Raw genomic sequence first — 15,014 nt, 5'->3', positions numbered from 1 at the left:
CTTTCTCTAGCAATCTTTTTACTCTTAATATAGTTAATTTTGGGATTTTCTTTAACCTTACCTGACAAATCCATCTCATACCCTCTTTTTGCCCTCTTGATTTTCCTCTTAAGTGTACTCTTACACTTTTTACAGTCCTTGAGGGATTCACTTGTCCCCGATTGCCTAAACCAATATATGCTTCGTTCTTTTTACTGACCAGACCCTGAATGTCCCTCATCAACCAGGAATCCCTAAACTTGCCAGCCTTTCCCTTCATCCTAACAGGAATATATTGCCCCTGGACTCTTAATATCATATTTTTAAAAGCCTCCCATTTACCAGTCACTCCTTTCCCTTCAAACACTCACCCAATTGACCTCACCCAATAGACCCTGCCTAATGCCCTCAAAATTGGCCCTGCTCCAGTTCAGAATCCTACCCTGTGGATCCATCCTAACTTTTTCCATAACTATTTTAAAACTAATATTTTAAAACTATTGAAAGGGTGCAGAGGAGATTTACAAGGATGTTGCCTGGATTGGGAGGCATGCCTTATGAAGATAGGTTGAGGGAGCTGGGACTCTTATCCATGGAGAGACGAAGGTTGAGAGGTGACCTGATAGAGGTTTATAAGATGTTGAGAGGAATAGATAGGGTGGATTCTCAGAGGCTATTTCCCCGGGCTGAAATGGTTGCTACGAGAGGACACAGATTTAAGGTGCAGGGAAGCAAGTACAGAGGAGATGTTAGGGGTAAGTTTTTCACTCAGAGGGTCGTAAGTGAATGGAATCGGCTGCCCTCGATGGTGGTGGAGGCGAACTCGCTGGGGTCTTTTAAAAGACTTCTGGATGAGTATATGGGATCTAATGGGATTGGGGGTTATAGATAGGTCCAGTGTTGCATGCTTCTGAGTAGGGCCCCTCTCTGTATTGATTCAGGAAACTTTCTTGGACACATCTAACAAATTCTACCCCATTCAGGCTCTTTGCACTGTGGGTGGCCCAATCAATACTGAATAAATTAAAATCTCCCTAATACTAATACTACCCTGTAATTCTTGCAACTATCTGCAATCTCTCTACACATCTGCTCCTCTAGTTCTCCCTGGCTATTTGAGGGGGGGAGGGGTGTCATCCAAAATACAGGGTACATCAGAGTGACCATCCCTTTCTTATTTCTAAAGTTCTATCCACATGCCTAATTTGATGAACCCCCAAGAATATCGTCTCTAAGGACTGGAGGGGATTCTGAGGGACAGAATCTACCAACATTTGGATTTTCACGGTCTGATTAGGGATGGCCTCCTTTATCAAAATGGCAACTTCCCCTTCTTGCATACCTGTACCTGTGTCATGTATGTGGCATCTGTATCCTGGAACATTGAGCTACCAGTTCATCCCTTCTCCCCTGTTTCTGTTATGGCGATAATATCACAGTCCCCACAGCCAATCCACGATCTGAGCTCATCCACCTTACCTGTTAAACCTTGTGTATTAAAATAAATGCAGTTTTAAACAGAAGTCTTTTTTTTCCTTTTATTATGCCCCAGGCTATCCTGACTATAAACTTGCTCTTGTTGGCTACTCTTATCTTTCTCTGACTTCTCGTTGGCCCCTCTCTTGCTCAGAGTCCCACCCCCTGCCAAACTAGTTTAAACCCTCCAGGTAGCACTAGCAAATCTCCCCGCAAGGATATTGGACCCCCTCCAGTTCAAGTGCAACACGTCCCTCTTGCACAGATTACCTCTACCCGGAAGAGGTCCCAATAATCCAAGAACCTAAATCCCTGCCTCCTTACACCAGCTCCTCAGCCACCTATTCATCTGGCCTACCTTTCTATTTCTGCCCTCATTGGTATGTGGCACTGGGAGCAATCAGAGATCACTACCCTTGAGGTCCTGCTTTTCAACTTCTAAACTAACTCCCTATACTCATTTCTCAGGACCTCATCCCTTTTTCTACCCATGTTGTTTGTACCAATGTGAACAATGACTTCAGACTGTTCACCCTCCCTCTTCAGAATGTTCTGTATCTGCTCAGGGGCCTCTCTGACCCCGGCACCCCGGAGTCACGCAGCACAAAAACAGAATATTTTTGAAAGGCTGGTCAGCAGTTGTTGCCGTTTTAAAAATATTTTCTTAGTTACTTTGTGCATTTTCAATGTTGTTCAATGACAAGTAATAATTTAATTCTGGTGAGATTCAGATGTTAGAAACCATCTAAGCCAAATTTAAGGGATTGATGAGCTTTCAGAAAATGAACTGCATTTTCACTGATTTGAAAGTGAAAGAGTAGGAATTGTTTGTTTTCGGTGCTATCTTTTGGTAGGAATTAGAATTTCTGTCACAATGTTTAGCTCTTTACTGGTTAATTCTGACAAAACCAATTACTACAGAAACTTTTATTATAGGAATTTTGATCATTGCCCCAAAAATGTACACTGTTTTGTGTGCCCGATTAGAAACCAGTTTTAATTGTTTTATTTATGTTTTAACAGCTGTCCATTCCTAGCAGTAACCATCACACCTGTGATACCAGCGATAGCAGGAATTTTGTTCTTTTTTGTGATGGGGACGTTGCTCCGTACCAGCTTCAGTGATCCAGGAGTTCTACCTCGTGCTACGCAAGATGAAGCAGCAGACCTGGAAAGACAGATAGGTAACAGTGAAGGCTAGTCTCTCTCCACCTTTGCTATTCTCACTTTCTTTAATGAAGTTCAATTTCAAAACTTGAGCATTTTGTTAGGATTACAGGGTTGTGGAAAACTGGTAGCTCCTTAATACCCAGCATATCACAGCATTAGTGTTCTTAGCTCCATGTTTAAACGTCATTGAAGTGCAATTCAAAATTGTTATTCTATACTGTTGGATATGTGTGAGTGAACGGAGAAAAATATTTTGTAAGTATCCTCCCACACAAACAGCTGGTAATATATTCCACCCCCACTAAAGTGAAAGATTAATTTAAAACTTGGGCTGCATTATGTCTGCAGCAGTAAAACCTTATGAGTTAAGCAATATATTTAAGGGATGTTGAGCAGCTGACATTGTCATTTATCAGTAATTTACATTAAAAATGTACTGGTGATTACCAAAACTATATTATTCTGTGACGGTCATATTTCTACCACAAAATTGCATACAAAACACCTTTCAATGGAAATGGGTTTTTTTTTGTAATCTTTCAGATGTCGTATTCTGAGTATGAATTTTTTAAACATCACTGAAATCAAAACTTATATTCTGTGCATTTACAATCATTCAGGGTGGCACATATGTTTGCACTGCTGCCTCACAAGCCAGGGACCTGAGCTCAATTGCAGCCTTGGATGACTATGTGGAGTTTGCACGTTTCTGTGTATCTGCATGGATTTGCTCCGGGTGCTCCAGTTCCCTCCCACAGTCCAAAAGTGTGCAGGTTAGGTGGATTTTCCATGCTAAATTGCCCCTTACTGTCCCAAGATGTGTACCGTGAAAAGTCTCTCAGCACCAGTTTAATGGGGCGGCACAGTGGCAAAGTAGTTAGCGCTGCTCCCCCACAGCACCAGGGACCCAGGTTCAATTCCCGGCTTGGGTCGCTGTCTGTGAGAAGTTTGTATGTTCCCCCTGTGCCTGCATGGGTTTCCTTTCGTTGCTCTGGCTTCCTCCCACACTCCAAAGACATGCAGGTTCGGTTGGTTGGCAACAACGCTAAATTATCCCTTAGTGTCAGGAGGTTAGTAGGGTTAATACTTAGGGGCTGGATGGAATTGTGGTCAGTGCAGACTCAATGGGCCAAATGGCCTCCTCCTGCACTGCAGGGATTCTATGATTCAAAGGCTTATTTGGAATCATGAGCTTTGGGAGCGCTGCTCTTTCCTCAGATGAGCAACACACTTGAGGAAGAAGCAACGCTCCACCTGAGGAAGGAACAACACTCCAAAAGCTCTCCAAATAAACCTTTTGAACTTTAATCTGGTGTTGTGAGACTTCTCACTGTGTCCAGCCCAGTTCAACGCCAGCATCTCCACACCAAGATGTGTAGGTTAAGAGGATTAGCGGGATAAATAAGTGGGGTTATGGGAATAAGGCCTGGGTAAAATGCTCTGTCAGAGAGTTGGGGCAGTCTTAATGGGCTGAATGGCCTCTTTCTGCATGCTGTAGAAATTCTGTGATTCGCAAGTGCTAATGCATATTGGCATATGCAGTTAGTGAATTTTCTCGTTGAATCCTCACAGTGCAGAAGGAGGCCATTTGGCCATCAAGCCTGCACCAACGACAATCTCTCTCTCACACACACACACACACACACACACACACACACACACACACCCCTCCGCCCCGGACACTAAGGGGCAATTTGGCATGGTCAACCAACCTAACCCCCACATATCTTTTTAAGGAAGCAGATGCTACATGGTGGCACCCTAGCTTCATGAATTTGAACCTGTTAAATTAGAGTGTATGCCTGTTTTGTATGCTTAATGGGCAGTTCCATTAACTTGGGATGCTGTTTTGAATGAAAAGTCATCTAGTTGGCTGATTATTTGACTATAACAGAGAAAACTGTTTGAATTGACTGCCCTTGTGAATTCATCACCTAAATCCAAAGTAGTTGTATACAGCAGAGAAGGATTATAAGCAGAGCTAGATTTCTTCAACTTCTGGGGAAAACCTCAGATTTATGGCCCTTTCCAAACTGATAGAAGTCAAGGAGAGAACCCGCCCTCTTAAATGTCATGAAACCTTCTGCTTGCACTTTGTCAGTGGTCACTAGACAGCAACCAGGCTAAGACATGGGGGGTACAGGAGTGATCATGTAAATGTTTTGCTGAAGGGGAATAAAGCATTATCACTTAAAACCCTACATTTTTTATTTTACAGGCACAAATTACAATCTTCACAAAACGATGTGTGTAAGTGCCTGTAGTGGATCTGTTCAAAAGTCAGCAATCTTGTCAGGGCATTGATGTAACTCAATATATAGCCATAGGAGTAAGACAAGTGCTTCTGTCATGGGATTTGTTCTTAACCATGCTATTGCAGACCGTTAATGTAGTAAAACTTTTCAGTGTTTCACTTGAATGTTAGCAAGCGCAATTTGGTACTGTGCCATATGAGCCAATATAGAAAAATTACGGCGCAGAAAGTGGCCATTCAGCTCATTGTGTCTGCACCGGCTGATAAAGAGAAAAAGAAACTAGTTGCTTGTTTTCGCACTGACAAAAGGTCACCCAGACTTGAAATGTTAGTTCCACAGATGCTGTCAGACCTGCTCAGATTTTCCAGCATTTTCATGTTTTTGCTCATTTAATCCCACTTTCCATTACCTTTTTTAAAGTTTATTTATTAGTGTCATAAGTAGGCTTACACTAGCACCTCTGGATTACAACCTGAACCGCATGCAGATGGGCGTAGGGTAGATAGGATTAAAGAGATGAATGGGTGGCTCAGGGATTGGTGTGGGAGGAATGGTTTTGAATTTATGGGGCATTGACACCAGTATTGGGGCAGGTGGGACCTGTTCAGGCGGGATGGTGTTGGTCTGAACCATGCTGGGACCAGAGTCCTGGCAACTCGTATAAATAGGACTGTGGATAGGGCTTTAAACTAATTGGGGGGGGGGAGGGTGCGAGAGTAGGAGAAATTACAGGGTCTAAAGTAAAGGAGAGGGTACAGGTACGGGAAGAGGCCAAGGATGTCCCAATGATAAAGGGAGTAGGGGGCAGGAGTAAGGTTGGCAGCATTCCTTCAAATAGGGTCCAGGTGAAGGCTGGGATGAAGACACTTTATCTGAATGCGCGAAGCATTCGGAACAAAGTGTATGAGCTGGTGGCGCAGATCAGCACAAATGGATATGATCTGGTGGCCATTACGGAAACGTGGTTGCAAGGTGACAGGGACTGGAAGCTGAATGTACAGGGGTATCAAGTGTTTAGGAAGGATAGACAGGAGGAAAAAGGGGGGGGTAGCTGTGCTGATTAGGGATAGTATCAGGGTGGTAGTAAGGGAAGATATAGGCGCCAAAGAGCAGAACGTGGAATCATTGTGGGTGGAGATTAGGAACAGCAAAGGGAGGAAGATGCTGGTGGGTGTCGTCTATAGGCCCCCAAATAATGACCTGGAGGTGGGGCGGGCTATAAATGCTGCGTGCAGGAATGGAACGGTGATAATTATGGGGGATTTCAATCTACATATTGATTGGTCGACCCATGTTGGACGTGGTGGGCTTGAGGAAGAGTTCTTGGAATGCTGCCGGGATAGTTTCCTTGAACAGTGTGTGTTGGAGCTGACGAGGGAGCGAGCTATCTTAGATCTGGTGTTGTGTAATGAGGCAGGTAGAATTAGGGACCTTGTTGTGAAGGATCCTCTTGGGAAGAGTGATCATTGTATGGTGGAGTTTCTGATGCAGATGGAGGAAGAGAAAGTAGGATCCCAGACCTGTGTCCTTTGTTTGAACTGAGGGGAGTACGATAGGATGAGAGAGGAATTGGCGAATGTAGGTTGGGGGCGCAGATTGGGAGGTAGGTCTGCTGAGGAACAGTGGAGGGTCTTTAAGGAGATCTTTCTTGGTGCTCAGCAGAAATTTATTCCGATGGTTAAGAACATAAGAAATAGGAGCAGAGTAGGCCATCCAGCCCTTCGAGCCTGCCCCGCCATTCAGTAAGATCATGGCTGATCTGTCATGTCTCAGTTCCACATTCCCGCCCTCTCCCCATAACCCTTAATCCCCTCGCTTATCAAAAACCCATCAACCCGCGTCTTAAAAATATTTAGCGAGGCAGCCTCCACCACCTCAATGGGCAGAGAATTCCAGAGATTCACCACCCTTTGAGTGAAGAAGTTCCTCCTCAACTCCGTTCTAAACCGCCCCCCCCTTTATCTTGAGGCTGTGCCCCCTAGTCCTACTGTCCTTTCTGAGCGGGGAGAGCCACTCCACCTCTGTCCTATCCATCCCATTCATCATCTTATACGTCTCAATGAGATCTCCCCTCATTCTTCTAAACTCTAATGGGTACAAGCCTAGTTTATTCAGCCTCTCCTCATAGCTCAACCCCCTCAACTCCGGTATCAGCCTAGTAAACCTCCTCTGCACTCCCTCCAAGGCCAAAATATCCTTGCGTAAGTACGGCGACCAAAACTGCACACAGTACTTCAGCTGCGGCCTCACCAATGCCCTATACAGCTATAAAGAAGGATCGTAGGAGAAGAGATAATCAGCCGTGGATAACGAACGAGATAAAGGAGAGTATTAAATTGAAAGCTGATGCGTTCAGAGTGGCTAAGAGTAGTGGGCGAGAAGAGGATTGGGAGAGGTTTAAATATCAACAAAGAATGACGAAGAAGTTGATAAAGAAAGGAAGGATAGAATATGAATCTAGGCTAGCGCTAAATATAAAAAAGGATAGTAAGAGTTTTTATAAATATATAAAAAGGAGGAGGCTGGCTAGGGTGAATGTTGGACCCTTAGAGGATGAGAGGGGGGATTTAGTGGTGGGGGATGAGGAGATGGCTGAGGCCTTGAATAACTTTTTTGCTTCGGTCTTCATGGAGGAGGACGCGAATAGTTTGCCGGGTGTTAACGATAGAAAGATGGTAGGAGTGGAGGGCCTGAATGAGATCATTGTTACTAGAGAGGCAGTGCTTGACAGACTAGAGGGACTGATGGTGGACAAGTCCCCAGGACCAGATGGAATGCATCCAAGGGTTCTGAAGGAAATGGCAGAGGTGATAGTGGACGCCTTGGTGATTATTTTCCAAACCTCGCTGGATTCTGGGGAAGTGCCGGAAGATTGGAAAACGGCTAATGTTACGCCGCTGTTTAAAAAGGGTAGCAGGCAAAAGGCAGGGAATTATAGGCCGGTTAGTTTAACGTCTGTTGTAGGAAAAATGCTTGAATCTGTAATCAAAGAGAAAATAGCGAGGCATCTTGAGAAGAATTGTTTGATAGAGCAGACGCAGCACGGATTCGTTAAGGGGAAGTCGTGTCTGACGAATTTATTGGAATTCTATGAGGATGTGTCTTGTGCGGTGGATAGAGGGGAACTGGTGGATGTGGTGTTTCTTGATTTTCAGAAGGCGTTTGATAAGGTGCCGCACAAAAGGTTGTTACAGAAGGTTAGTGGGCGTGGAGTTGTGGGTAAGGTGTTAGCGTGGATAGGGGATTGGCTGTCAAATAGGAGGCAGAGAGTGGGTGTCAATGGGTGCTATTCGGATTGGCGGTTGATGACTAGTGGAGTGCCCCAGGGATCGGTGCTGGGGCCTCAGCTGTTTACCATTTATATAGATGATCTGGAGGAGGGAGCCGAGTGTAAGGTGTCGAAATTTGCCGATGACACAAAGATAAGCGGAACAGCAAATTGTGCGGAGGGTGTGAAAAGTCTGCAGAGGGATCTGGATAGGCTGAGTGAGTGGGCGAGGACCTGACAAATGGAATACAATGTTGGCAAGTGTGAGGTTATCTACTTTGGCAGGAATAATAGTAGGAAGGACTACTACTTACAGGGCGAAAGGCTGCAGCATGCTGCGATGCAGAGGGACCTCGGGGTCCTTGTGCATGAGTTGCAAAAACCCAGCCTACAGGTGCAGCAGGTGGTCAGGAAGGCAAATGGGATGCTGGCCTTCATAGCGAGGGGGATTGAATATAAAAGTAGGGAGGTCTTCCTGCAACTGTACAGGGCACTGGTGAGGCCGCAGCTGGAGTACTGTGTGCAGTTTTGGTTGCCGCACTTGCGCAAGGATATTTTGGCCTTGGAGGGAGTGCAGAGGAGGTTCACTAGGCTGATACCGGAGTTGAGGGGGTTGAGCTATGAGGAGAGGCTGAATAGACTGGGCCTGTACTCGTTAGAGTTCAGAAGGATGAGGGGGGATCTCATTGAGACATATAAGATGATGAAAGGGATGGATAGGGTAGAGGTGGAGAGGTTCTTCCCGCTCAGAAAGGACAGTAGGACTAGCGGGCACAGCCTCAAGATAGGGAGGGGGGTGGGGGGGGGGGGGGCGCAGTTTAGAACAGAGTTGAGGAGGAACTTCTTCACTCAAAGGGTGGTGAATCTCTGGAATTCTCTGCCCGTTGAAGTGGTGAAGGCTACCTCGCTAAATATATTTAAGACGCGGGTAGATAGGTTTTTGGTAGGCAAGGGGATTAAGGGTTATGGGGAGAAAGTGGGAAAGTGGAACTGAGCCACTTCAGATCAGCCATGATCTTATTGAATGGCGGGGCAGGCTCGAAGGGCTAGATGGCCTACTCCTGCTCCTATTTCTTATGTTCTTATGTTTAAGTTATTGTGAAAATCCTCTAATTGCCACATTCCGCAGCCTGTTTGGGTACACTGAGGGAGAATTTAGCATGGCCAATGCACGTAACTAGCCCATCTTTCGGACTATGGGAGGAAACTGGAGCACCCGGAGGAAATCATCTGTAACCTTGCAGGTTGCAGCACTTCAGATGCAGAACTAAGTACCTTTTTAAAAAATATGGACAGACAATCAAAATCTTTTGGATATGCTTAATTTTATGGAGAGTACAAGGTGGGAGGCTGGCCAGGAAGGTAAGTGAATAATTGTCTTTAGAGGTAACAAAAGTATGGATGACAGTTTTAGTCATGGAAAAACTGAGGCATGATTGTGGAGGTGGGTGTTGTTATGAAGGTAGAAGTAAGCAGTCTTTATGATGGAGAGGAAATGGGCTCAGCAGGATAACAAAGTTTTGAAGAGTCTGTTTCAAGGATGCGGTCAACAGAGAATGAATTATGGCAGGCCTGAAGACAATGATTGGAATTCTCCGACCTTGCTCACAACTGGGACTCTCTGGCCTCTCTGCAGTGAACGGAGTTTTGTCTGAGTGCCAAATTTCCTGTTTTCGCTGGTAGCAGGCCCAATTGTGCCAGACTGGAGAACTCCAGCTTATGTCTCTTGTGACCCAGTATTTATTCAGAGGAAATTCGGTTCACTCTGTACTAGATATTGGAAGAATCATAGAAACCCTACAGTGCAGAAAGAGACCATTTGGCCTATCAAGTCTGCACCGACCACAATCCCACCCAGGCCCTACCCCCTTATCCCTACATATTCACCGTCCAATCCCTCTAACCTACGCCTCTCAGGATACTAAGGGGCAATTTTAGCGTAGCCAGTCAACCTAATGCACACATCTTTGGACTGTGGGAGGAAACTGGAGCACCTGGAGGAAACCCACGCAGACAAGAGGAGACAGTGCAAACTCCACACAGACAGTAACCCAAGCTGGGAATCGAACCCAGGTCCCTGGAGCTGTGAAGCAGCAGTGCTAACCACTGAGCTATCGTGCCGTCCAAATTGAGCAAGCACCATTGCAAATCTCAAGAAGTGGAGGGGTCCCCAGAGAATTACCTCGAGTTTTTGGATTACCAGTCCAGCAACAATACCACTAATACTTCCCCAATACAGATCTTACAGCATTGTTAGCTGATGGTTGGTTTCAGCACTTAAAAGCCTCTCTTGTAGTATAATTGCATATTCCCCCTGTGTATGGCGCCAGCATCTAAATTTTAATTATAATTCTGCAGGAACCAGCAAAAAGCAACAGGGTGAAAATGGCACCTGTGGCCTTTTCTGCCATTGGGAACGGTGTACCGTGATTAAAATCCTGCCCCAAGATAGGGAAGTGTCTGCTTCAACCTCGGACAGGTATCAGCAACAGAGATGGAGTTGTGGATAGGAAGTGGAGTTTCTTTTGGTGTGGGTCACAATTGAACATACCGTTCCTTTTTCTTCTCAGCTGCTTTTTTTTTGATGCTCCCAGAATCTCCACTGACCCCCTAATTTTTGTCCCTTCTGATTACTTCACAAATGCATCTCAACATCTGCACCTCATTAGTATCCAGTCGTCAATGCTCTCAGCTTGATGTTGCCCATTGTTTGGAATATATGAGGTTGGCTTGTCTTGTGGATACTTTTCCATCACATTATGCTCCACTGCACTTCTCCCAGTGACTGTATCCAGAGCTAATCCATTCCATTCCTTAATATCCATTTCCTTGCCTCCATTTTCTGCCACCACTAACCTTGAAATTTGCCCTTGAAACTATTGACTGTCTCTAAGTTTCACCCACAATCTTTACATCTTCACTTTGATCCTCTTCCCTAGATTCAAACTGACAGTCCATAATTTGGGTGTTTGATCTGGTGACCTTGTATGCCTGTCTTTTCTCCAGTTCTCGAAATACTTAGTCATATCCTCATCATCTTCACTACCGAGCACAGCATCATCTGCAAGCATCAGTGACCAGAGCACTTCCTACCTCAGTTACTCAGTTGGAATATCCGTGACAAACAGGAAGAGAAAATGGCTCTGGTGATCCTTGGTGCAATCCAACTTCCGCTTCAAAAGTTTCCACTCTTCCCCCACGTTGTTTCTTTCTCTTGTCTGGTACTTCCTTGTACGTGTAATTGTTGTGCACAATTCTTGGGGACTTCACAAATTCAAGCACATCTCCAGATTTCTTCTCTAAGCATTAGCTTTGGGATCAAGTCATTTCTGTATTTTGGAATTTCTTGGATCATAGGATGAAATTGAAATAATATAGGTATAAATATTTACCTAAAACATAACAGTAATAAATCATAAAACAGTAATAAAATAGTTTTACTTGTCTAAATGCCAAATATCATATCTTCCACGTTTCCATTCCCAAAGTACTGTGGCTTGGGTCTGGTCAAATATTTCTAGAGAACTGGTGTTTCAAAAAACAGGCTTTCAGATCGGAGAAGTTAAAATTTATTTTGTTTGAGGAAATTTTTACATCTCGTACTGGATGTCGTACAAGATGCAAAGTATGGATCGAGATGGCAGCTGAAGTGTCATCAGCATGCCTGTGGAAATTGACATTTTTTGGATAATGTTGCCACAAGGCAATAGGTAAATGAGAAAAGGGCGGAGGAACCATAAATAGACACTTGGAGACATCAGAAGTAGCAATGAAGGAGCAGAAAAGCATGGTACATTGGGGAGACCATGCAGACGCTACGACAACGGATGAATGAACATTGCTCGACGATCACCAGGCAACACTGTTCCCTTCCTGTTGGCGAACACTTCAGTGGTCATGGGCATTCAGCCTCTGACCTTTGGGTAAGCATTCACCAAGGTGGCCTTCACGACTCACGACACACGATAGTGCAGAGTCGCTGAGCAGAGACTGATAGCCAAGTTCCGCACACATGAGGACGGTCTCAACAGGGATCTTAGGTTCATGTCACACTATCTGTAACCCCCGTGACTTGCCTGGGTTTACAAAACCTCACTTACTGTACTGTCTGGAGACAATATAATGTTGGCAAGTGCGGGGTGGTACACTTTGGTAGGAATAATGGTAGGAAGGATTATTACTTACGTGGAGAAAAACTGCAGCAGGCGACGGTGCAGAGGGACCTTGGGGTCCTTGTGCATGAGTCGCAAAAACCCAGCTTGCAGGTGCAGCAGGTGGTCAGGAAGGCGAATGGGATGCTGGCCTTCATAGCGAGGGGGATTGAATATAAAAGTAGGGAGGTCTTGCTGCGGCTATATAGGGCATTGGTGAGGCCGCAGCTGGAGTACTGTGTGCAGTTTTGGTTGCCGTACTTACGCAAGGATATTTTGGCCTTGGAGGGAGTGCAGAGGAGGTTTACTAGGCTGATGCCGGAGTTGAGGGGGTTGAGCTATGAGGAGAGGCTGAATAAACTAGGCTTGTACTCGTTAGAGTTTAGAAGAATGAGGGGAGATCTCATTGAGACGTATAAGATGATGAATGGGATGGATAGGATAGAGGTGGAGAGACTCTTCCCGCTCAGAAAGGACAGTAGGACTAGGGGGCACAGCCTCAAGATAAAGGGGGAGTGGTTTAGAACGGAGTTGAGGAGGAACTTCTTCACTCAAAGGGTGGTGAATCTCTGGAATTCTCTGTCCGTTGAAGTGGTGGAGGCTACCTCGCTAAATATTTTTAAGAAGCGGGTTGATGGTTTTTTGATAAGAGAGGGGATTAAGGGTTATGGGGAGAGGGCGGGAATGTGGAACTGAGCCATGACAGATCAGCCATGATCTTATTGAATGGCGGGGCAGGCTCGAAGGGCCAGATGGCCTACTCCTGCTCCTATTTCTTATGTTCTTATGTTCAATACACATTTCTTTAACCTGTGATCAGTGCTCCTTCCACTCACATTGTCGGCCACTTTAGGACTTAAACAACAGGTTAGGTGTAAAGATTCGCATTCTAATCAGTAATCTGTAAACTATCTGTGCTTTATATGCTCTGTCTGAGGCCAGAACTCTCCATTCACCTGACGAAGAGGGTTACCTCGAAAGCTAGTGAATTTACTATCAAATAAATCGTTTGGACTTAAACCTGGTGTTGTCAGACTTTTTACTGCAGAAAAAGAAGCCAGTGCAGATGATTCTCAGTCAATGATCGGTTATGACCTGGAATGCATTGCCTGAAAGAGTGGAAGGTCAATTAAGTAATAAAAAGGAATTGGATTTTTATTTCAAAAGAAAAAATTCACTTGGTTATAGGGAAAGCAAGGATGTGGGATTAATTGGATAGTTCTTTCAGAGTTGACAGACCACACAACCTCCTTCTGTGAAGCATGTGATTGTTTTCAATCTCCTTTTCCACCTGCTATTACTTCACTGAAGGTCTGTTCCTTGATCTTTGCCAGTTATTTTCTCGGTGTAATAACATGGCTGATCTAGTGAGACCTTCCATTGGTTTATTTTCACTTCTTGTGCAAAGTATCAAGACTTTACTCAGAAAGTGATGAGAATGAGAAACTCACTATCACATAGAGTGAATAGCATCGATGCATTTAAGAAGAGCTGAGATACGCACATGAGGTAAAAGGAATGGAAGGATATATTGCCCGTGTGACATGAAGCATGGTAGGATGAAACTCATGTGGAGCATAAATACAACTTTGTGATGTTGAGTTAAACACTTGTTTCTGTGTTACAAAATTCTGTCAATTGACAGACTGTATGGAATTTCTTGTGAAAATATTTGACTTAGTCTTACAACTGTCAGCTTATAGAACCACTGGACTTTTATTGAGATAAAGGCAATTTATTTGTTCAGGTCAAACCCCTTTCTACTTGTATCCTCAACGCTATGCACGACCCCACTGGCAGCACAACTCCAATCACAACTGATTACGTGGCACTGCAGTGAAGCCCTGCATATCTCCCATCCACCTATCATTCATCCCTTTGAATCAGATTGTGTGGTTGCACTTTAATCATGTCTGGCAGTGGCACTAAAGATGGGCTCAATGCTGTAGTCAGAGGGACCACCTCCATGTGAGAAAACAGGAGCAAATGTTTGTAGCTCCTCCTGCAGAGCCAGGTACAGTGTATGGATAAGCAACGTCATGAGATCTGAGTACAATGGCACTGCTGCACTTGTAAAGGCTGAGCTCATTCTGGTATTTTTCATAATGTATTTCTTAAATCTGTAGTAGAAGGCCTTTCTATCTATCTTGCTTAACTTCTTCAGCAACTGAATCTTTGAGACTCTCCTCACCCAGTACTGAGTACACCAAATACTTCTGCAATCTTTTTTTTCAACCCTCCCAACCCCGCCCCCTGCTGCCACCTTAGTGCCTTTATGGGTCACCAGTAATCCACAGATCACTGGTTGGGAACCACCGTCCTATATTATTTGAATTAGAGCTAGAGGTTAGTCTGGAGTCTTGACCAGCAGTGCTCCCTTTGACAATATCACAAAAATGAAATAATTGTACATTCATGCCTTCTGGTACTTCTGCAGATTGACTCCATGTTTATATTTGGGAAAAACAAGTGACCTTTTTTAAAATGTAGTTAATTGGTTATGAAATGCTTTCAGACACTCTATTGGCATAATAAAGTATTTCAGAAATGTATAACTTATTTTGCTAAAAAGTATATAGTAAAATAGTCCATTGTTTAATTTGCAGTCATAATGTGTTTTTTTTCAATACCTGGAGGAGGTAATAGAAAAGAAACTGCAATTTCTTATATCTCCTCCAGGTTGGGAGAATGTTTGGCTTAGGGATTGCACTCTTA

At 44.4% G+C, this 15,014-nt stretch overlaps 1 protein-coding gene across 7 annotated transcripts in view; it reads left to right on the top strand.

Moving 5' to 3' along the window:
- zdhhc14 (zDHHC palmitoyltransferase 14) overlaps positions 1-15,014 on the top strand; it is a 242,312-nt gene that overhangs the window by 83,767 nt on the left and 143,531 nt on the right. For all 7 annotated transcript variants that reach the window (XM_080200322.1, XM_080200321.1, XM_080200320.1 and 4 more), the window contains exon 2: positions 2,479-2,639. In XM_080200322.1, the coding sequence (XP_080056448.1) occupies positions 2,479-2,639 (161 nt within the window). The remainder of the gene's footprint in view (positions 1-2,478; positions 2,640-15,014) is intronic.

This window comes from Carcharhinus amblyrhynchos, chromosome 12 (genome assembly GCF_965287045.1).
Source record: "Carcharhinus amblyrhynchos chromosome 12, sCarAmb.v2.hapA, whole genome shotgun sequence".
Lineage (NCBI taxonomy): Eukaryota > Metazoa > Chordata > Chondrichthyes > Carcharhiniformes > Carcharhinidae > Carcharhinus > Carcharhinus amblyrhynchos.
This window is presented reverse-complemented; position numbering and strand designations above follow the sequence as displayed.